Raw genomic sequence first — 25,354 nt, forward strand, 5'->3', positions numbered from 1 at the left:
CGCATGCCTGGACTGTCACCACCTTCTCGTTGGCATTAATTCTTTTCTCCCATTAATTTAGTCCAAAAGTATTCAGGGTAACTCTTTTCTCTCTGACTAATGTGAATCTTTACCTTTTGCTGCCTGTAAAAATTACCTCAAACTGTTAGATAATCAACCTACTAAACAACTTCTTTCTTCAAGTTCATATCACTGAAGAAATCTTCCTCACTTAAGCAGATCCTTTCAAAACTCTACATCTGGTTCTTTCATATTTGTCTACCAATTATACCCTTTTCATATCCATGTAGAATTTGTCCCTTTTGAAAATTAACCTTCTTTTAAATTATAATTGCAATGAGAGAAAGTGTTTCAGAATCTGAAATATTTAATGAATTTGGTCAAATTGAGGTAACAACTCTGAGTACTACCTGGCTCAAAAATACATATGTCAGTAAAATCACTCTTACTATATCTACTAAAAGGGAAAAAACGTGAATTCAACCACTCTTTTTCCACTTGGTGAAAAAGAAGATCTCATAAAGTTTATGCTTTATTAATGGAGGCTTCAAATTACATGGTTTTCCAACTTAGTATTTTTCAGTATCAAATTTCTCAAAATGGGAATGGATTCCAGAAAAAAAAAAAAATGGTCAAGTATGAAGTCCATGTCTCTCTACCATTCCAGGTCACATGCTGTGATAAAACTGTATTGAGAAATAACAAACACTTGGTAACCTCTGAACACAAGAACTAAAACAACAATTTACTATTAATCCCCCTTAATTACGAAGAATTATTTCCAAGATCTGTTAAGTACAACATTAAGCTGAAAGGCAAGCAAAAATGTACCTTGCACATTTCTAGTTATAGAATTTAGCTCATATCTAATCCTTCCCCTCGAAGGTCTTTATCGGCTTTATAACTAAATTCTACATTCCTGAAGACTAATTCAAGTCTCACAGCTTTGAACCCTTCCTGGTTATTAAATCACTGTGTCATTCCTCTGGCTCAACATAAACTAGCTTGTGTTATCTTTGTAAATGTGACTGCCTTGTCCAGCTAAGCTGTTAAGCTCTTTGAGGGTACAGGACAATCATGCACTATTTGTACCCTCCAGGATCCTTGAAACAACATGCATTTGAAATATTATCACCATGAGGATGAGAGGGGGCAAGAATAGAAGTTCAGGGGCTGGGGATGTGGCTCAAGCGGTAGCGCGCTCGCCTGGCATGCGTGCGGCCCAGGTTCGATCCTCGGCACCACATACAAACAAAGACGTTGTGCCCGCCGAAAAACTAAAAAAAAAATAAATATTAAAAAAAATTCTTTCTCTCTCTCTCTCTCTCTCTCACACTCTCTCTTTAAAAAAAAAGAATAGAAGTTCAGTAGATTAGACAAAGGGGAATGAAGGGAAGGAAGTGGGGACAAGGATAGGAAAGACAGTGGGATGACTCTAATATAACTTTCCTATGTACATATATGAACACACTACAGTGATTCTCCACATCACATACAACCATAAGAATGGAATTCTAATTGAAGAAGATATATTTCATGTTTTTATAAATATGTCATAATACACTCTACTGCCATAAATAAATAAATAAATAAATGATTTTTGGGCAAAAAAAGAGAGAAATATTACCACTTGAACATTATTCTTGCCCTTGAAGTATAACTACAACTCCTTGTGGACAATCTGGAGGAAAATAAGTACTGAGGTTCTTTAAAATCTGAGACCAAAATAAGGGGGAAAGATTATTTGATTCATCATTTTTAAGTAAAGAAAATAATTTGTAAACAAGGTAATTCTGTGAACTGACTTCCTAAGTAAGCTCCAATAAATAAATGTGTAGGTCCCATCTTTCTTACCTTTCATAGGAGAGCCCTGAGGTGTGGCTGGGACATGGACTCCCATCCCAGGGCCACGACGGTAAGGAAAGTTTTCAGGACTATATTTTTCACATAATACTTGCATAAAACTTCTTCCACTAGGTTGGTCCATCTTTCTTTCCTAAATTCTACAAGAAACCAAGAAATCATCAAAATTATTTATTTACTCATATAAGAAATATTTACTGAGAACCAATTATTTATCAAGCACTAAAGTAGGCATTGCAGACATAGAAGATATGGTCACTGCCCCAGGAAATTACACTGTGGTAAGATCTTATGATTTAAGGAAGTTACATATGCAAACAAATGTCAGCAACATAGCTCAGCATATGATATTTGCAAAGTAATAAAAACTATTCCAAGATTAAGAAGAGGGGTGATCATTTCCAATCAAGGATAACAAGGCTTTGCACTATTGCATAGAGTTCACGCAGTAAGTAACTGGAAAAAGGACTAAAAGAAGAGGTATAGGCTAAATAATTTGGATGAAGCTTTTATTATCTGACCCTTGAAATTCATTTTCCTCTTCTTCCACAGTAATAGAAATTTTACATATGTACACCATATATGTATATTGGCTATTTGTATTTAGAAATAAATATATGTCTAGTTCTGGCTGATTGGAATAGAAATAAGGTCTAGCTGATTGGGATAGAAATAAAATATTCTGTGGCAACGTCCAGCAATCATCCTTAAAAGACAGCCAAGGTATTCTATTTGACTTCCTTCTTTGTGTCGTCCTTCATTCTACTTAATAGAAAACAGATGCCACCTTGGACTATGAACCAAGTAATATGTCCTAATGGAGGAGGAGGAGCAATTGCTAAAAGGGGTCTCAGTTCTGGAGGTCTTCCTGGGACTGAACTGCCATATAGGTAAATATCTCTAGAAATTTCAGAAAATAAATAACCTATTTTATTTAATCCACTGTTCTTTTTTTTTTTTTTTTTTTTTGGTTACTTACCACCCGGCCTAAGAAATTACTAATATAGAATGTCATTTCTTTTTGTTCTGAGTTTAGGTAGAAGATTTTCTACTTAACCTCAGCTGAGGGTCCAAACAATCAATAACTCCAGCACTTTCTCTATACTCCTCCATGTGTTAAAAGAGATAATACATGCTAACAGCCTGATAACATATTATCAGGAGCTAGCCTATGCTTATATCATACATCAACCAAAATATTGGCAACTACACTTAACCTCTCTAACCCTAACTATCAGTTATCACACTACTTTTTAAAAATTAAAACAATCAGAAAAAGAGAGGAGGACAGAGACTACTCAAAGAAAGGATATCAGAAAGAAGGCAGAGAATGTACAAAGGCATATGTAAGTAACCTCAAGAGATCCAGTGTTGCCAAAGCAGCATGACCATAAAGGACATCATCTAAACAGGAACCCCAAAGGAGAGCTTATGTGCCACATTAAGAAGCAGAGCTTTATCCTATGGTAAGCAGGAAGAAATTAGGTTTTTAGGAAGGGAAGACAATTATCAATTGTTTTGTTGAAAACTCACCCTAGCAATTATATAGTTGATGGATATGAGGGAAATGAGTGAAGGCAGGAAGAAGAGTTAGGAAGATGCTTCAAGAATACAAGAGCAGGATAATAAGGACCTCAAAAGCCAGAGTGGGGGAAGAATTAGAAAATAGTGGCAGATTCAAAATGACTTAGAAAGCAAGCTTTTCAGGAACTGTAGGAACTGAGAGAGAAGGGGAGTCTAAGCTGGTTTCCAGTACAGGTGACCAGGTGACTACATTACCTTTAACTAGTACCATTAGTCAAAAAAATATGATCAAAGTCAGTGTTAAGGGGCAAAATTATGGATTCCAATTTACTCATATTCAATTAGAGACACTTGTGGAATATTCTGGAAAACAGTCTCAATTTGAGTGAGAAATGTTAGCCAAAGATGAAGATTTGTACATCATCAGAATATAGGAAGTACTCTGAATAAGAACAGTAGGCAAGAGAATATGGGAATCAATGATATTTAAAGGACACGCAGAAGCAGCAAAGTCATGAAGAAAAAGAAAAGGAACAACAGAAGAGCAGCATATACAGCCAATATTTTGAGGACTTTAATGAAAAAAAGGAGAAGGAAGACAGGATAGTAAACTTGGCAGGCACAAAATAGAGGAGGGAATCAGACACAACTATCACAAGTTTTCTCTCAAAATAGGAGAGACCTGAACATTGTTATAGATTTCAAGAGTGGCTTACAGAGAGACTAAGGAGGACTACTGATACTTTTCCCTGGAAGAAACCAACAGGAATGAACATTTAAAAGTTTCTCAGAGAATGGTTTGATACCAGTCAGATATTCTTCAAATTGTTTACCATTACTGGAGACAGATTTACTTCACTATGGATGCACTGGTTTACTTGTAATTACATAGTTTAATTATACTGAACACTGGGTATTTCTCATGTTATCATCCTAACTCCAACTTTAAATTATAAAGGGGAGTGAAACTGTGCAATTCTATTTCTTTCAGTATCGATTCATAGCATCAGATGCAGCACACTATGCATAGTAAGAGCTGATGAATGCTGAGTTATTAAAATCATTTGCCTCCAGGGTGCCAAGTGGAAAAAGCAGAGAATTCAGGATGGGGAGCAGATTTAAACCCCACTCAGATTTCACTACTTAATAGTTTTGTATCATCAAGAAAGTCAAGTATTTCTCTCTGGGACTCAAATATCTATATCTATAAAATATTAACGTCTACACTATTCATATTACAGGGTTGGTGTGGAGCCCTAAAATATATAAATACATTATTTGCATTAAAGGGCTATTGTAAAGCTCTAAATACAAATGCTATTAATTTTAAGTGAAAGTTATGGTAAAGTAGAAAGCATATGGACATAGGAAACTTATGTTCTCTCACTAGCTGGGTACATTTACGCTGGTTAGCTAACCTTTCTACTTTATCTTTTTCACCCATGGATGGTCTCCACCTTCCCCTCAGATTTGCCACAAGAATTTTTTAAAAAGCATGAGTTAATATAGTCATTAAGTTTGGCGTATCTCTTAGACCACTATCAAGACCACTCCCACAACAACTGTGTGAAATCAGTTCTCAAATAGTTAGAACACAATGGATGCTCATGGAGCATGTGTCCATTCACTGAACAAAGTTTCATCTCTATAACTTACCAAAGATTAGACTGTAGAATACATTTCATAATTGAGTATACCACAAGTCACCTTGAAAATACAGGACTGTCTTCTGTTTAAAAATCTTCATTTGTAAGCTTAGGGGTAGAGACAATTGGAGTGCCAGATAGTTATTTCTATCTACATAAAATAGTAAATATTTGCATAGGAGCACTCTCTATCCTAATATTCATGGTGTCAACTTTTGAGCTTGGGTTGTGTTCATCTTATGCTTTGGGAACCTTCAGGCTGATCTTTTAAAAAGTAAACATATCACCACCAACAACAGACAACATAAAGCATATCTTATGCCACTTGGAACAAGCACCAGAGCTCTTATCAAAGGCCTTGTCTCAAGTTGAATGCCAACAGAATCTGTACAAATTGTTTAACAAAAACATCAAAGAAGTTACATTGCTATCTTTCATACAATTGGCAATTCAAAAAGAATTAAAAAAAAAACGTGGGGAAGGTGAACTCTATCAAAATAATGGTCACTGTGTTTAAGTAGCATCTATTATCTGTAGAATTCAGAACCACTGCACTACATAATTCAAGGGCAATAGTCTTAAACACAATTGAATTATAGACAAATTGAGAGTCTACAATGTGGCATGGGCGGCTGAGGCATGAGGATCAAGAGTTCAAAGCCAGTCTCAGCAACTTAATCAGGCCCTAAGCAATTTACCGAGACCTTGTCTCTAAATAAAATATTTTTAAAAGGGCTGGGGATGTGACTCAGTGATTAAACACCACTGGGTTCAATCAAGCAAGCATGGGTACTTAAAATTTTTTTCCCTCATGGCAGAAAACAAAACATCCAGCCTCATACTTGAATAATTCTTCCAAACAGGCTGGATTTTTTTTTTTAAATTATTATTCTTAAGACTGAAGAGCGACACCAGGTGCCTTCGCTGGTTCTTTTCCAGAATACTCTACTGCACTAGTTTTCCTGTGATAAAGATGATGCAGTCTTAGATAGGTGGATTTTGAATTAGAATGTTATGACTGCAAAATGGATTGGTAATATAAATCTAATCTATCTTTTGGGGCAATTTGAAGAGGAACAATAGGTGGGGAAGGAGGACTGAAAACTAAGAAGACTGAAAAATAAGGAAATATAGGGTAGAAAAAAATCCTTTAACCAGAGCCTTTTAAAAGTTTTTTTAGGTATAGGGGATAATCTATGACTTTTTGGAAATAGCAGGTGTCAAATTTCATCAGTCTACCTCTATAATTGGCAGAGTTCTAATGCATTTGTAAAATGTTCTGAATTGGTGCTTAAAGCCAAGGAGCCAGGAATCTTGGGTGATGCTGCTTGGTTCCATTAACAAATGTGGAGTGTGCCTGTGTCTCAAATCCATTGTGTCTCAAGATCCTGACTATAATATCCTCTTGTAAAGTGCTTGGAAAAAATCAGGATAAAGTACAAATTGGAGGATAAGGTGCTCAGGGCACTTTTGCCAGGTGGATAAATATCAGAACAGAACATTCAGCTTCAGTACTTAACCCTCAATTGCTATCAAACAATTTATATTTTATGTTCCCACTAAAAGGGTAGATCAAAATTAGTATGATACTCAACACAACTGAAAACAGAAATAGGCCACGTCTGGACACTAACACTGGAAGATATACTAGATCCAACCTCATGGTCTCATGCAACATCAACATTTCACAAGGAAACAATGTGCAGTAGTGTATTTCATAAAGTATAAATACTACCAGCCTCACTTACAACTCCCAAGAGATATAAATACTATGCCCCAGAATGCCAAAATATAAATTTTAAATCTTATAAAAATAGATTTACCGGATTGTATATATATCTAGACTATCTCCAGAGTGAAAAAACAGAAATGAGTAAAAGTAGTACCAACAGCTGACTCCAGAGAAAAGAAATAAAGAAGAAGGGTAGAAAGATTCGCTTTTCAATGTCTACCCTTTGAAACCTTGAACTCACATTATTCATAACTCATCTTTTCACAATGGAAAATATTGTAATGTATCTGGAAATGCCACAATATTTTATTACACAATTTTTTATTTCCTCATTATTGTAAAGTTTTTATGCAAACAATTCCAACTTGGAATTTTTGTATGTAGAATATACAACATTATAACAATTTTTAAAGGAACTGGGGAGGAAGAAAGTAGAAAATAAAATGGATGGCCAAACAGAGATAATTTTGTAAAACAGAATGAGGAAAGTAAAAGTAAGCAGAAACAAAACACACCCAAGCCTCAAAACCAAACTAGAATGAAACTAAGAGGAAGGACTGAGATGAATAGGGAATAAGATTCTGTGTTCTGCTATTCTTCACCATGGCTTTAACAAGGACAAAGCAAAAGCTCCACTATGGATTGTACACAAAGAGCTGGAAGAATACCCTCAGGCTGTAGTTTGCCTTTGCACACCAAGTTAAATGTGTCAACAAAAACTACCCAATTTTATCCAAATTTTTCTGTCTATAGCCACATCAAGAGGGGTGATGCCTTAAGAGGTTCAGGCCTTGGGTCACCTCAGACTGTGGAGACTAACAAGGAACAGAGCTGGGCTTCAAGCATCAGGAAGCCATTCTGCAGATTTCAATATACTAGAAGAGTAGACAGTTGGGAACTGATTTACAATTTGGAAAAGAAACAATAATTCAAACATCTTCATTTAGGATGAGGCTAAATCTTCAAAACAGTATTCATAGTTTCTATAAAAGGAAAATATTCTCAAGTAGTTTAATATTACTTTCAGTTTCATTTACATACAACGAATCAATCTTATCTATTCATCAGAGTAGGGTGAAAAAAACTACACTCAAAAAGCTGCCTGCCAATCTTTTGCCAATAATATTTGTAAACAAAACAGGTTAAACATTTTGTCTACAGGCTCCACAATTTCACCTTTAGGTTCCTTTGTTGAGCTGATACTTCATGTCAGTGATTTTTTTTTTTTTTCTGTACTTAGGTTTCCTTCACAAAACAATCTGAGAATGAGATTATTTACCAATTGTTTAATAAAAAATATAGTCAACAAATACATTTAGTATTATATATCTGCCATTTCTTTCTGTATTTTACCAACTGATCCCAATTTGGCTTATTCACCCATTCATTTATGTACAAAATATCTGATCTCACAGAACAAGCATGTATCAGATGCTGAATCTCTGTCAAACACTGTGCTAACCCTGAAGAAAGGGAGAATGAATAAAATCCAAACCCTGTCCTCAGGACATCAACACTCTAGAAGGAAATATACCAGATGATACATACCTAAAATATAAAATATGATTAAACTTTTGGAAACATGATGAATTAAGTAAGTAAATCCTGAGGCTCTGTAAAAGATGAATATTAAATTACAGGGTGGGAAGAACATTCAGGCACAGGAGACAATGGTACACGAAGGCACAAGAGATCTAAAACATGGGTCATCAACAGTAGCTAACGCATAAAATACATATGTTGGCCCATTGGGGAGGCAGGAGATTCAATGGTAGAGGTAATAGGGCTGGGGATATAGCTCAGTTGGCAGAGTGCTTTCCTTGTATGCACATAGGCCTTGGGTTCAAACCCCAGTATCACCAAAAAAAAAAAAAAAAAAAAAAAAAAAGGTAGAGGTAACAGCAATCAGATCATAACCAACCTTATTCGGGCTGAAATAAAAGTAAGAAAATTTTTGATAGATCACTATGATTGTAGTGCAAGGATGGAGATTACTGATCTTTATATGCAGAATACAGAGAAGTCAAAATGATGAGAATTTTAAAATCCCTGAAGGATAGGGCAATTAGGAGTTTGTTTATCTTAGGAGAAGCAGTTTCAGTAAGTCAAGGTGGTAGAAACCACAGTAGAGGGAGTTAAAGAAATAAATAAGTGGAGACAATGAATGAGTATGAACTAAATTTTGAGAGGCTTAGATGAAAGTAGAAGAGTGGGGAGAGCTTATACAGGAAAACCAAGGGTTAAGAGTTTTTTTTGTTTTTTTTTTGTTTTTTTTTTTAAAGGACAAAAGAGGATATAGGCTAAATCTGGGGTGAGACTGGGGGTCAAGGGAGACTGGAAATAATTAACAAAACAAAACCTGAGGAGGAATATCACCTGCATATCTTCAAAGAATCTCTTAGGATTACTAACTTTCTTGTCTTTCTGGTTTTTGTTTGTTTGTTTTGGTGTGTGGGGAGAGAAATTTGTTTTTTTCTTTTGTTTTAGCCCATTTAACTTTCACTTTGTAGACTCCTCTTTTAACCTCATCCAAAGAAACCTTTGTTTTTGAATGATTCCCCATTGGACCCAAACCCTGAAAGATACTTGTACATTTAGGTAATTGGAATTTTTGTTTTCTAAATAAGCATTTCTGATCCTCAGCATAAGTGTATCCCCAATAAAACAGAATAACTCAGGAAAAGTATATGTTATATATTTTCCCTCCACGAAAGATTAAATAAATCAATATATAAAGTTCTGTTAATCAACTGCTTTCTAAGTATTTGCTTTTTAAAAATACAACATCCAATGAGTTTTCAAAAATTTCCAAGTGAATATTATGCAAGCAATAACTACAGCAAAACCTGTAACCCCCATCATGTAGTATCCCTTTTTATTAGCTAAGGATATAAATAAGTGTTACCAACAGCTTTCATGTCTAAAGCATATTTAGAGCCACAGCTATACCCAGAGACATCAGTGACAGATTTAGCAAGGTCACTGAGCATGAGGAAGCACCTTATGGTGTACACCCTTCCAAACCACTCTTTCCAGGCTATGTAGATACACTTAATTCTATACAGATTGTTGTTTTTAGATATATAGTTTTATCATCTGTTTTTTCCTATACAGCTTGTGACAAACCTTCACATTAATAACTATCCACCTATTTTGAAAGTTTGTAAAGTATTTCATTAGTAAGCTGAATTATGTATTATAAAGAACCTGCAATTCTATTTCAGTTACTGCCCTTGAGCATTACATAATGTATCCAAGTGGATGTCTCCTTTAAGTAAGAAGGAAAACAAAGCTTTTGAAACTATTCTGTATGATTATAGTTAGCCAATTCACTAACTTAACTTTTAGCATTCCAAGTGCAAAACAAGTCTAGCTGATAAAATTCATTATCATAACACACCAGGCCACTATGATTCCACACCCTAAGGACCACCCTGTTTCTCAAAGTCTCTTTCTCAACTGTATACTACATGGCATTTAAGTGAAATAATGTGGCACATCAACTTTTCCTGGTAGAAAATTAAAAGTAATTTAAAAAACCAACACTTCAGATGAAATATGAGTTCAGACTCTTCCTGATCATTCTTATTGAAAGGAGACTACTACTATCTTTTCCTACCATGGCACCATACTTCTTGAAAGTATCAAAAACAGTGGAGTTTCTACCCAAAATTCTTAATTTCATTGCACTGATGACATCATCAGTGACAAATATAGCCTCAGAACTGTCAATGACTTCTAGTAAAGAATTATACTACATTTAAGGCACATTGAACACTGGACAAAGAGACAAAGTTTTCTCATCTACAATTGCACATTAGCAAATTCAGGTACTCCCAAGCTTGCAGTCCACTGTACAAAAACAGAGCACCTGAAATTCTAATCTAAAGGCTTCAACCCAAGACCTTAATTATTTTATTAGAAATTTGAGAAAAAAGTTAAATACTGCTATTTATACTGAAGTATTTCTTTGTGTGAAAATGTTTCTAAACACATATGATTTTCATTGTCCAAAATTGTTGTCTTCAGCCAATTGTCCTTATCCCTGCTAAATTAGGGATTCTGAAATATAGAGCAAAAACACATAGCAGACACAACAATCACAACAAAAATGACTTAACATTCACAACACCCTTTACTTCAACAGCTTCCCCCAACCCACACTCAACTCCTTCATAAATTAACATTCACCCCTACCTTTCTATCTGGCCCAGATTTGATTTGGAAAAATTCCAAGGCTTTGTTGTTTTACTTATGCAAAGCAGAATTAGACACATTTACTCTTGAAGTGATGTTTCCAAACCAAGTATCTCCACCCTGAGATTAACAATCATTTTAAAGCCTAGTCATTTTCCACAACCACTCTCTTAAAGAGACAAACTGCCACTTGTCTGTTTACAGGAGAGGAAACTGAAGGCACTTGCTCAGTTTTCTGTGGCCCAATCAGCATGCTATATTATGCTCTCCACATCTCTAATCTGTTTAGTCCTGCTGTCTTTATTAAAAATGAAACATTTCAGGCTGGGGATATAGCTCAGTTGGCAAAGTGTTTGCTTCCCAAGCACAAGGCCCTGGGTTCAATCCCCAGCACCACAAAAACAAACAAAAATTTCATATCAACAGCATATAGACCCCCATAAATTCTAGAAGTATAACTTATTAAAATGTATGAAAATCATTATAGCCAAAAATCTAAGAAGCATTTCTACTGCCTAATCTAGTTACAAAAGGGGGGGAAATTGTTCTCAACTTTTTTTGTCTTTCCACAGGCAATGAATTTTTTTTTTCTTAAATGGATTAGGTTTCATCAGAAGAAAACTACCTGTACATTTTCTTTCAGCTGTGAACACGCAAGTTTAAGGTCATTATCTAGCTGTTTACAGAATGGATTACCCTACTATCTCTGCTCTACAGAAGCCACCATGTTAAGGCAAGTCTCATTAGCAACAAACTATTAGTTTATCACTCTGCTTTCTAGAGGTGATTACCAACCACTCTAGCTAATAACCAGGGATTCCAGATGTTAAAACATCAGTTATGCAGAAAGGCTATGAAAGTTTACACATAAAAAAAAAAAAAGTTACTAATCCCTTCCACATTTACTGCTAATGGCATAATATGCCCAACAGTAATAAGTGCTGCTTCTGGATCTAAAATGTCTGGAAGTAAATCCTGACTGATTCCACTACTGTGTGTGACAGTGGGTAAGTTACTGAAGTTTTTCAGGTCTCCATTTCCTCATCCACAGGAAGGGTAATGAATGGTTCCTAACTGGAGAATGAAAGGAGAAAATATAGGCAAAAAGTATTTAGCACAAGAAAGCACAGAATACTAGTTTACTGTTACATCTACTAACCCTATTATTACTACCATCAATATCCAATGAATATAGCAGCTGAATGTAGGGTGAGAAGACTTGTGATTTTTGTTAAATAGATTTGGTCTCATTTGTTTTAAGGGCCGGGGACTATGCTAATTAATGCCAACTTAATGAGTCATCACAAAATAAAATATCTGATATTTATGGCATGCCTCCTTACATAGAAGATCTCACCAGTATCTCTCTGCCTATCTGAATTTTATGTATACTGCAACATCCCATTCAAAATATACTTGAGAGATGAGACTTTTTCAGATACCTCTTACCTTAAAGGGGTTTCCTTTGAGCTGAGCTCATGGTAGTTACTACCTAAAATATTCAGTGAGCAAATAATCACATATTGGCCTGTCATCTTTTCATTTTTGGCCCATATACTGCACATTATTAAAGTCATGTATTGTGATGTAATTTTCATGTGTTTATTTGTATCCTCAGACCAGTTTTTTGACAATAAGAATCATACATATCCTAACACTTCTTTGTATCTATCATAGACTGGAACTTTGCACATAATTGGAAACTAGTATATATCCTAATGATAGGTTTTCTAGTCACTTCTATCGTTCATAGCAAATACATTTTATAAAATATAAAAACTGTATTTATTAATAAACTCTGCAATTAAACATAGAATTACTATTTAATTTAGCAATTATACTTCTGGGAATATACCCAAAAGAATCAAAAGCAAGTAGAACAGATAGTTACACCATTATTCACAATAGCCAAAAGGTAGAAAAAAAAATCCAAGTGTCCATCAGTGCGTAAAGGGCTACACAAAATGTCATACATACATACAATGGAATGTTATTCAACTTTAAAAATGAGGAAATTCTGACATAAGTTATAACATGTTTGACATTATACTAAAGGAAATAAGCTAGACACAAAAGGACAAATACTGTATATGTACTTACACGAGTTTAAAACAAAGTAGTCAAATTCATGGAGACAGAAAGTACCAAGGTTGGTTGCCAAGAAGGTGGGGAGTGAGGAATGGAGATTAATGGGTACAGAGTTTCAGTTTGGAAAAATGAAAAAATTCTGGGATTGTGGTGATAGTTGTATAACAACGTGTACATACTTAATGCCACTGAACTAAATACTTAAAATAGTTAAAATGGTAAATTTTAAAATGGTTATTTTACTATAGAAATATTTATAAAAAATAAAGAAATAAAGTAGATGGTAGAAAAAAATGTATTAGGCCAAGTCCCAAAATTTCCAGTTCTAATCTTGGGTACCATTATGAAATTAATGTAGAAAATTCACTTGAGGATTTTAAACCGTGAGTGAAGAATGAAGTAGCCAAGTCTCCATAAGTGAATTTAGTGGGAGATTTGATTTATGACATATATGATCTTCACTTATCTTTTTCTTTGAATCCTTTACAAATGTTCATGAGAAGAAATGTTAATAAATGAATAAGGGGACTAACCTTTTGAAAAAGTACGTGCCCTTATACAACTTTAAGTTATACTCAAACATTTATCCATGAATTAAATACCAATACTATGATTATAATCACTTTTTTATAATCAAAACATTTTTAAAATCTATAAAGGGAGTTGGTCAGTAAAATGAAAAACTTTTGATCAGGCATTAAAAACATAAGACATAAGACAGAAACGGGAGCGGAGGGCATTTGCAGCACACCTATGAAGGAGGGGCACTTGCAGCATAGTAAGAAGAACTCTTAAAAATAATTTCAAAAGGTGAAAGCTCAAAGGAAAATGGACAATAAACATAAATATTTAATAGATAATAACACTAAAATGGCTATTAAATATATGTAAAAGATGCCCAATTTCAGTAATGTTCAGAAACAAAAATTGAAGTAGTGATGTATTATTTCAAATAAGTTAGCAAAACTTTAATGACTCTGACAATACCAAGTGTTAGGATGTGGAAGAACAGGAACTCTCACACTACTAGAGTATAAATTTGAAGACACTTTGGAAAACAACATGTCTTGAGTTGAAGACGCATATATTCTCTCATACAGCAATTCTACTCTCAGAATGACCGCTATTGGAACTTGTAAATGTGCATCAGGAGATAAGGACAAGAATGCTGATAACAGCTTTGTTTGAAATTGCAGAAATCCTGGGGTAAAAAACCCCTTACATTTAAGAAACAGTGATTGCATATATTACAACATATTCATAAAACAAACAATTGGTAGTTCATTAAGCCTGTTTCCTCATCAACATGAATGATTTAAAAAGCAATGCTGAATGTGTGAAATAATTAATCACAAGAATATACGCAATTCCATTTATACTGAGAGTTTAAATTTTTAAATTTAAAGTTAACTGATAATTAATCTTCCATCTTCTAATTTAATTTAGGGTCAGATAAATATTTAATAAAAATAAAACTATAAAGAAAAGTCAGAAAATAATAACACAAAACTGAGAACAGTGGCATCCTTTCAGGTTGAAGGTGTACATCAGGAGAGGCACACAGGGGACACAAACAGAACTCAGTCCCTCTCCAAATCTGCTCCTCCTATGCTCACTCCCATCTCAGGAATTACATCTAATCCCTCTTTTCCTCTCACACTCCCATGTGATTATCAGGCATACCCATCAACACATCTAAAACATCCCAATTCCTCCCATTCTTTCCTTCTCTTACTTTGCTCTAGTCCAACCCAGGACTGCTGCATCAGCCCCCTCCCTGGTCTCTCCTAACTTGTACAATTCATTCTCCACAAAGCAGCCAAGTCGTCTTTTCAAAATTTAAGTTAAATTGTGTCTTTTTTTAAATTCAGTGGCTTCCTTTCCCATTTAGAATAAAATCCAATCTCTAGCAGAGTCTTCAATTTATCTGATCTCTCTAATCTTTTCCTCCTTCCACACTTTTCCTAGCTCACAAGGCTTCAGACTTCCTGGCTTTCTACTTCTCAAACTTGCCAAGCTAATTTCCCCCTTTCCTGGCTCTTGGCAGAGTTGCTTCAATTCAGCATGAGTCTCAAATGTAAACCAAATGTCACCTTCTCAAAGTCTGCCTCTGATCACCTAATCAAAAATGGCACCACTGCCACTATCTATCACTCATTATCGCTTCATTCTTTCTTCGAAGTTTGAATCATGATCCATTCATTTGGTATTTAAGGTCCCTCTCCACCAGAATTTGAGTTCTACAAAAGCAGGAACCCATCAGTCCAGTTTAGTGTACACTGGACAAGTGTTTGTTGGATGAATTTAAAGGTAAATTTTATTTAATAGACATGAAGTAGTATTATCTGATAATGAAATGAAAATCAAGTACACCAAGGAAGAGTGTGGCAGACTGGGGAGAAAGAAAAATTTTGGAAAATCACTGGAAAGGCTTATCCAAAGAATAGTTTTAAACAATCCTTTTTGTGACAGCACTTAACACATCACATTCTAAGAATGATTAGTAAATTAACAATAAAAGTTTCATACAGCCATAATCTCTTGATTTCAGAAATGTGTCACCTGCTTAAATCACCTTTTTAGAATAGCATTGCAGTTAAAAGTGTGAGCTTTGATTAATTCCAGGTTCATTATGGTTGCTGTGTAATTTCTCCAAGTTACTTACCTGTCTATGCCTGTTCCCTTATTTATAAAATAAAGGTATCAATAGCTATTTCATAAGGTTAATGTGAAAATTAAATGAAACAAAGTTTTTTAAATGAAATCATCTAGTGTCTAGCATAAGTTGTAATTACTATTGTGAAAGCTGAAAATGGCAAAGTCCAGACAAATATAGGAGCTGACAGAAGGCAAATTCCAACATCCTCTCCCTCTAGTACAGGTGGACTAATTATTGACAACATACTGGGGATATAATATATGCCACAACTAAATCCTATTCCTGACAAATGTACACAAAGGTAATGCATTGTAAGTGTAGACAAAGCATATTGAGAACACGGAAGGTCAGTCACATGTAGAACTGACACTTAGGACAACAGTGGAAATTTGCTAGATGAAAAAGTGAGGAAAATACATATACAGGTACAACTAAGTGAAAGAAATGCAAGATAAAGATAGAAACATACTGTAGATGATGTGGAGAGCTGTTGGAGGGGACTGGCTAGGCCAGATGGTAAGGACCTATGTCCTCTGGAAGTTTGCATTTTATTCTTTGAGCAGTGGTAAAACTAAGGGAAAATGACATTCTAATTTAATACCAACCTTTCTCAAAAAGACCAAACAACTAGCCAGGTGCAAAGGCACATGCCTACAATCCCAGAGATTTGAGAGACTGAGGCAGGAGGATCACAAATTTGAAGCCAGCGTCAGCAACTTAGTGAGGCCCTAACAACTTACCCAAACACTGTCTCAAAAAATAAAAAAGCACTGGGGATATAGCTCAGTGGTAAAGTGATTCCGGGCTCAATTCCCAATGCCAAAAAAGGAAAAGAAACAAAAAAGGAAGGAAGGAAGAAAGGAGGCAAAAACACCTTTATGACTTTAAACAGCACACACATCCATGATCTACTAACCCCAAACAGAAAACATTGCAACCCTGACTTCTGGAAACCATATAAACCATCTGCTTTTTAACAATGACTGACCTAGAACCTATTCTTGCAACCCATATCTCATTACCGTGATGACACTGATGCTAGTGGTCATCATCATAACAGCAGCAGATAAAAATCTACTGAGAGCCTACTGCGTGTTATGTGCTGTGTTGCTTTGCATGTACCATCTCTTTTAATTCCAACAACACCCTCATAAGAGATACTATTAATCCTGTTTTACAGGTTGGAAAATAGAAGTACAATGAGGTTACAGTCACAGGATTCAAGTCTAGGCTGACTTCAAAGCCTTAAAATTAAACCATCCTGAACTATGATATTGCTCAATTCATTAACTTCACTTGCTCAAAAATCAAGTGTGTGTACCTATTATCATTTAAGGCATCATGCTAATCAGTGATTTTTAAATTTTATTGAACAGAAGAGTCACCTGGGCAGTTTGCTAAAATGTAGAGATTAAGGTTCTATAAGTCCATGGCAGAACTCGGGAATATGCATTTTTAGTAAGTGTAGTTATTCTGATTCACTAGGTCTATGACCTATGTTCCAATAGACCCTATGCTAGATGTCCTCAAGAATCAAAGATATTTGAACCCTGTCACTTCCAGATATTTATGATCTAAAAGAGGTAAAAATAAGGCACACAAACAATACAATCAAGAAAGACTTAAAATAGGTTAGACCTCAAGAATGTGACCCCACTGATAAAATTTAATGTGAGCAATTCTTTCCAGATTAATGTGCATTTGGTTCCAAATAATAGGAACTCATCTTCAACTGAAAGTAACATTATTAAACTAGTCAAATACATATCCTATACATTTACTTATTAAATATTAGGCAAGGTACCATTTGACAATGCAGAAGAGGCTATGTGACAACTTTTCAAAGGAAAAGGTCTCTAACTTTGTTTCCCAACATTCATTAATGTTTACTATAAATTAATACTGTTTTTATAAGAGTCTAACCTATTTTAGAAGAGGGTCATCTTAATGAAATGAGGATAAACAGGATTTCACAAAGAAAAGGAAGACACTTTGTTATATACCAAGCAAGATATGATGATTAGAGACCTTGGTAGGAAGAGGATCTGTTTTTGGAAATGAAATGTCAGAAAAAAAATTGAGAAAAGCTGCAGAGGGTCCTCAACAACAACCTAAACAGTATGGGCTTTATGTATTGCTGGCACTGGAAGGCACTAATGGCTTTTGAGGAGAAAAATGAAGTAATCACAGCAATATTCTCTGGAAGAATACTCTCATGAAGCTATGTGAAATCAAGTAGCATTAGAATAACAGACAATGGGAATTGTTGGGCTATTACTGTGCTGATCCGCAAAAAAACATAAATCAGAACAGGGTAGGCTGAAAAAGGGAGTAATGGTAAATCTTAATGTCTAAACACATATAGGACAAAGGCAACAGTCACAGCTAAAATGATTTCTTCACCTATTAAACCCAAATTGTAACACTGTCAATTTCACATTACTTTTCAGAACTTTTTCTTACATTGCAGAATAGGTCCAAAATATATCAAGAACTCAGTTATTTAAAACATAGCCCAGGACTATGAAATGAATAATTAGGCCTAAATAGCCAAAATACACGTCATATAGTTTAAACACAAAGGGGAAAATAAGTATTTTATGTGTATTTAAAACATCATTCAAAGCAATACAATCCCATTTTACACAAAATTCTGATAAATATTAAGTGTCTGATTTCCAAAGCCACAATAGTGTGGAAGCAAAAATTACAAGGGGAAAAGAGCCTGCTGTATGTCTAAAAGTCAAAAGGAAAACTGAAAACTAAAAAACAAAACAAACAAATGAAAAAAAACCACACACAATCACTCAGAATAAGTTCTCCACATTGTTTATTGACACGTACACACGATTCCCAGAAAATAAAATAAATGAGATCTTCCTTAATGTTCCAAACACCTACCAAAAAAGACAATCTTTTTTAAACATTCTTTAAAGCTATATTTTAAAACAAATATTTACCTGATTAAAAGATAATTTTCTGAAATGTTTGATACATACCAATATAAAGTCTCTCCTCCACAACCAAGACATAGTCAAGAGTTAAAAAGAAAGATATATTTTATCACCCACAAAGTCTGAAGACAATAGAAAGCTTTCATAAGGCATCAAGTCAAGAATGTGTCCCCACTGATAAAATTTAATGTGAGCAATTCTTTCCAGATTAATGTGCCTTTGGTTCCAAATAATATGAACTCATCATCAACTGAAAGTAACATTATTAAGCTAGTCAAATACATATCCCATACATTTACCTATTAAAATTAGGCAAGGTATCATTTGACAATGCAGAAAAGGTTGTGTGAGAGCTTTTCAAAGGAAAAGATCTCTAACTTTGTTCCCCAACACTCATTAATGTTTATTATGAATTAATACTGTTTTTCATAAGGGTCTAACCTATTTTACAAACAAAAAATCAGTTTTGTAGTTAAATGACTCAAAGTTATTCCTAAGTTTATGATATATACTAAAGCCATGAACTTTACACATTTAAATATAGAGCAAAAAGTATAAAACATAACAATTACTGGAGTAAGAAGATTCAAGATGTTTTTAAGTAACAGAAAAGCAAAACAGTGTATCTTTATAATGATAGCAGTGAAATAAAACTTCCTTAACTATGACTAGGAGACAAAGTGGCTAAATGAAACTAGGCCTCTCATATTTCTCAGATGCAGCAAAGGACAGAGAAAATTAAGAGGCACAGACACACAATTTTGTCAAATGATTGGGAAACACTGATATGTCAAATATTATGATTGTAATACTTCAAGAAACAGGGATCAAATATGTTATATGTTATAAACATCTAACTAACTGAAGCAAACATTCATACCTGGCAGCCCTACCCCTGTCCCCAAAACTAATCTTGGAATCATCTTTGTTCTCTAAAAGCGCAGAATATGGAGACACTGACTAATCAAGAAATGTGCCTTATAAACATCTTTTTTCAATCTGCAAGTGGAGACCCATAAATCAATTTGGTGGATTTCAGTCAGTATGTTTCTAAATGAAAGAAAATGGAACAGAAATTACCGGAATGCACATTTAATAAGGGTAAAGGTTGAATTACTTTAAAATCATATGTAGATATGTACTAGATCTGTGAGGTATAATTTTTTTTTAATTTAAAGGAAACAAATTAAATTTTAAAGATACCACCCCAGATATCCAGTCTAATGTCTCAGGACCCAAAGACTGCGGGTTTTCTTAGTCTTCAGCACTTATTCAAACTCTCCTAGCTCAAGATGAATCCGTGGAAACCAATTTAAGAGCTCCATGGCAGGATGAAGAGAACAGGGACAAACCCCTGCTAAGTCTTTAGTGAGCACTGAATGCATTCTCAGCTTTCCCAAACAGCCCTAGATGGTGCCTACAAGCTCCCTGTAGCTTAGCAACCTTCAGAGTAAAGCTCCTCCTTCCTGCACTGACTGTAAACAGTTCAACTCTTTCAACCAACTTTCAACTATAACTTCTGCCATCACTATATCCCAAGAAAAGATACTGTGGAATGTATTCCTGGTAAGGGACCTAGAACTCTGTATTCCTATTCTCAAAACAAGAAGCTCCAAACATCGTTAGTCCCTGCAAGATCCCAGGTCAGGGTTCGCTCCTGCCAGCCTCCACTTGATTCCACCCCCCCTCAATCTTGGAATCTCCCAACTTGGGGCAAATATATTCTACCAAAAGCCCTGGTTAAACTACCACATCCTTTTATCAGTCCCTGGAAGGGTCAGGCCTGGTGCACCAGGAGCCTAGGGATGGCCGCCCTTTCCAAGCAAACCTCCCTTGGGACACGTCCACTATTTTGTTTTCTTTTAATTCAGTAGTTCAGAGACAAGTTTCCTAGACCCCCTGCAGTCCCAGACACGTATGTCTCCCACCAGGTAGGGGCATCTCCCCAGGCTTCAGGCCTCGGGGCACACTGAGCAGCCAGGATTCTCTCCGGACCTCGGGGGCTCAGCACACGTCCCCTCCCACCTGGGACCGGCCTCCGCCCCCCGCCCAGGCCCCTCCCGCTCCGCCCGAGCCCAGCAGGCCCCGCCGTCCGCCGAGCCCCGGGGCAGGCCTCCCACCCCGCAGCTGCCCCGGCAACGCCGCTCGACCCGAGTGCCCCCCCGAGCTTCCTCTCACTGCGCCCCCAGGAGTGGCCCTCCGCGCCCCGGCTCCGGAGGGGAGCGCCCCGGCCTCGAGAGCCCAGCGGAGCCGGCAGGCCGGGCTCACTCACCCCTCAGCCCGGGAGGCGGGGGAGCTGCTGCGGCGGCTCCTCGGGCTGCGCCTCTCCTCCCCCCTCCCGGCCACCGCCGTCACCGCCGCCGCTCAGCCTCCGGCTTGCTCCCGGCGGGCCCGGGCCCGGCTCCGCTTCACCTCGTCCCCCACTCTGGCCGCCGGAGCCCGGTGTCCTGCATTGACCCGGAAGCAGCTTTCCCGGCCCAACAACAACACGTGACCCCGCCGCACGTGTCACGTCCGCTGCGTGAATGGGAGGGGGCGCCGGAGGAGCAGATCCTCCCAACCAAGCCAGGGTTGCCATGGCGACGGAGATGCCTGTCAGGGTCAGAGCTTCAGCAAAAACACACCCTACCTCCTCCTGCTCTTCCCGCTCCCTTCCACGGTGAGGGGAAGGGACACCCCCAGGTGCAAAAGAGTACAGATTGTCACTCCCGAATGAAAGGGGGCAGGTCAGAGCAGAGCCTCCTTTAGAAAGGAGCTTTGGACCGAACCTCTCCACACCCACTTGGAATTTTGGCCTGGCTTTGGCACTAATGAACTCAATGACACTGATAGAGTCACTTCCTCTTTCTGGCTTTAGTGGCCTCATCCATACCAGAAAAGACCTGACTGTAGTATCATAAGATCCCATGCTCTTACGCATCATGGTGTGGCAAGATGTGGGGCAGTCTGAACTTCTGTGTCCTCTTCCCATACCTGTGGCATCTAAAGCTTCCAACACCAATGTAGTAATCACAGCTTTCATTTGTTTAGCACCTTATGGCTACAGCCAGTGCACATATGCAACTTTTGATCTTTACAACTCTCCAAAGAATATGTTATCGAATTGAAAACTGAAGTTCGGAAGTATTTGCCTAAGACCTTGCAGTTAGTAAAAATGATCAGGCTGAGATATGAATGCAGATCAGGCTGACATCAAAGAACATACACTTCCCATTATGACATGTTATTGCTTCAGCTCCATATACATTATATCTGACTGTTGGGATGTGGTTGTTTGCATATTTTCTTATACATTTCTTCTATAGGATCATTCATAGAATAGGAATGATGCTGTCTGATCCTGATGAGAACTCAGCCTTGTATGGACATGTCAACATGTCAACATGTTGAAGAGGAATATATACATTCATAGATGTGTGTGTTTTTCTGTGGTGTGTTTCAGTGAGGTGGTGGGGGAATGTGACATGCATCCTGGAGAGGGAAAACAAAATTCTTCAGGGAGGCCCAATGGCCTCTTACTATCACCAGTTCCTGAGGACTTGCTTTGAACCTTGTTTTGTTTTGTCTTACCTGGTAGGTAGGGCTTACAGGGGTTGAGAGGGGAAAGTAAATCCAGAAGGAACTAGCTAAAGAAAACTGCTCTGATAGAGGGGAGGATGAACCAAGCAACTTGGCTGACATGGCTCACATGGGGTGCTTTCCTCCTCCTTCTGCAAAGAATAAAGTACCTTTCTGTCACCTTAAGAATTAATGACTTTGGGGGGCTGGGGATGTGGCTCTAGCAGTAGCGCGCTCACCTAGCAGGCGTGCGGCCCGGGTTCGATCCTCAGCACCACATGCAAACAAAGATGTTGTGCCCGCTGATAACTAAGAAATAAAAAAATATTAAAATTCTCTCTCTCTCTCTCTCTCTCTCTCTCTCTCTCTACCTCTCTCTCTCTTAAAAAAAAAAGAATTAATGACTTTGGGACCACTGGGATCAGTGACATCGCCATAGCCAAAAGTAGCCCCAGAAAAATGAGAAAATCAGAGTGAAATATACAGAGAGGAGAAAGAACTGGGGGATTACCTGGTTATTCTGTTGACAGACTTACTTGTCATCTTAGAGACCTTTGAGGACACCCCAAAATACCTAAAAGTCTAGATGCCTTGTGAAGAATTAGGAAGAACTATAAATCATTAAGGGTTTTTTTGGCAGGATGTAACTGGGGATTGAACTCAGGGACACCCAACCACTGAGCCACATCCCCAGCCCTGTTTTGTATTTTATTTAGAGGCAGGGTCTCACTGAGTTGCTTAGCATCTCGCTTTTGCTGAGGCTGGCTTTGAACTTGCAATCCTCCTGCTTTATCCTTCTGAACTGCTGGGATTCTAGGTATGTATCACCGCTACAGGCAAGTCATTACTGTTAACAAATACATGCAAGGTATATAAATACATACATGAGTATTGAATGTGACAGGGTGTGATTGGTTATGCATTTGTTTCTTTGAAATATCCTTTAGTCATTTATCTCTTTTGTACCCATCTCTCCCCTAAGAGAGCAAACTCCTAAAGACAAGATCAATGTCTCTACCTGTCTCCAGTCCATATCCCCAAGACAGCCAGAATTATTTTTCTAAATTTGTATCTGATTATGCAACTCCCTGGAGCTTAAAACCCTTCCAAGATTCCCTATGGCACTTAGGATAAAATACACAATCTTTAACTTGCTTCTAAAAGTTCTTTATAACCTAGATAGACCCTGCTGATTTTCCAGCCTTGTCTCTTGCCTCTGTCCATTTGATTTGGTAGCCTCATTAGTCATATGGGGCTATTCAAATTTAAACTAAGTTAGAATTTCATTTCCTCAGTCACATGACACTAGTCTCATTTTGGGTGTGACTGGTGGCTGTCATATTAGATAGAGCACAGTTCTATAGGATGGTGCTTTTCTATATTCTCAAATCTCCACGTATGATATATTCTATAGGAATTCCTCTTACTAAGCCATTTGCTTGAAACATTCTTCTTACTCCTTGAGATGGAAAATTATATATAATTGCTTATTTTCTTGTTGACTTCTTGATGAGTACATGAACTGCAGTGAAGGCAGGAGCTAAATCTATGGGATTCATCACTGACTCTCCATTATTTCTAGAGTGCTGACATTTAGAGGAAGGAAAAAGTAAATATCAAACAAAATGTAAAGGAAGCAACAGAAAGGCAAATTCTGGTTATTTTATTAAAAACTGTTTCTAATTTGATCTTTTTGACCAACAAGCAGCAATTTCATATGATTCAACACAACAATAAGGAAGGACTTGGAGATGCTTTAGTCACTTCTAGTGAATTTGCTATCATTGGAATAGGTTAATCAAAGGCCGAATCTATGAGATTAATGTATAAATAATTCCTGGATCACCTCGACTGATTGACTAATCATTACTGAGATTCTAAGCTCAACTGATTTTCTAATTCAGGGTTCACTATGACCTAAAGACAATCATAGCCTCTTTCTGAGTATTTACTGTGCCAGATGCTGCTTGAGATACTTACTTCCTTTAACCTCACAATGTTCTTATGAAGTATATTTGGTACTATGGGGTTTTCCAAGTGAGACCCAGAAATATACAGCTAAAGGGCAGAGACCAAATTCATGTTTAGATCAGTCTGACATCAAAATCGGAGTTCCTAAAAACCCTGTAACATTGGGACATAGTTCTGTTATGAGGTTTCAGACAGACATTTGCAGGTCCTCTTAACTCAATAAGTGCTTATTTTATAATAATTGTATGTCTTGCACTTTATAGCTGAAGGCTCTTCCCATGTAGATAAAGGGATAAGGACAAAATCTTGTGAGAATGCAATGTGAATGTCAGTACACAGATAGGAAGATTGGGAAAGAAAAAAGGCAGCTGTTTATCATGAAAGAATGATGGTTTGGAAAATTAAAAGACTTTAATTCCTGTTCTGGTTGTTTCACTAACCAGCTATGTCTCTTGAACATTTTGGCCTCAAACCATTATCTACAATTAACTACCATGATGGACCACCTGAAATTATATGTAATATATTATATATGTTACTATTATGCATACTTTACACATATGTATTTTAAAGAGGAAGTATCATAGATTCCACCAGATTGATAAAGAAATCATGACCCAGGAAAATGTAGAATACATCACCCCTTTAAATTTTGTCATTTTCAGATTCTGTATTTTATTTTTGTCAACATTATTGACACATTTTTTTCAGGAAATGGGCTGTTATGCCAAGCTTAGTGATTAATCAATTTTTAAATTTTAAACTGAAAGTTATACTATTTAGAAAGTTGTCAGTATTTCCTACTGGACAGAATACAATCTAAAAAAAACAGTTTGGTTTTCTGCAGTTTCCATGGATAGCATTAAGCTTAACAACAAGCTTAATTTTCAAGAAGGCCTTACATTTATTAAAATTATTTTGTAACAAATAGCCAATAAATATATGAAAAATGTTCAACATTCCTAGCCCTCAGGGAAATGCAAATCAAAACTACATTGAGATTCCATCTTACTCCAGTCAGATTGGTAATCATAAGAATACAAAAAATAGTAAATGTTGGTGAGGATATGGGGGGAAGTTACACTCATACATCGTTGGTAGGGCTGCAAATTAGAATAACTACTTTGGAAAGTAGTTTGAAAATTCCTAAAAAAAAAAAAAA

At 36.6% G+C, this 25,354-nt stretch overlaps 1 protein-coding gene across 3 annotated transcripts in view; it reads right to left on the minus strand.

The window, feature by feature from the left end:
• Positions 1-21,099, minus strand: part of Tbcel (tubulin folding cofactor E like) — a 57,114-nt gene extending 36,015 nt beyond the window's left edge. For all 3 annotated transcript variants that reach the window (XR_013090381.1, XM_076846259.1, XM_076846258.1), the window contains exons 1-2: positions 20,936-21,099; positions 1,855-2,003 (exon numbers count right to left, since the gene is read on the minus strand). Coding sequence is in view for 2 of the 3 variants with exons in the window: in XM_076846259.1 (XP_076702374.1) it covers positions 1,855-1,987 (133 nt within the window). In the remaining variant the exon portion in view is untranslated. The remainder of the gene's footprint in view (positions 1-1,854; positions 2,004-20,935) is intronic.
• Positions 21,100-25,354: the final 4,255 nt, after the last annotated feature.

The sequence above is a fragment of the Callospermophilus lateralis genome, chromosome 2 (assembly GCF_048772815.1).
Source record: "Callospermophilus lateralis isolate mCalLat2 chromosome 2, mCalLat2.hap1, whole genome shotgun sequence".
NCBI classification, from domain to species: Eukaryota; Metazoa; Chordata; class Mammalia; order Rodentia; family Sciuridae; genus Callospermophilus; species Callospermophilus lateralis.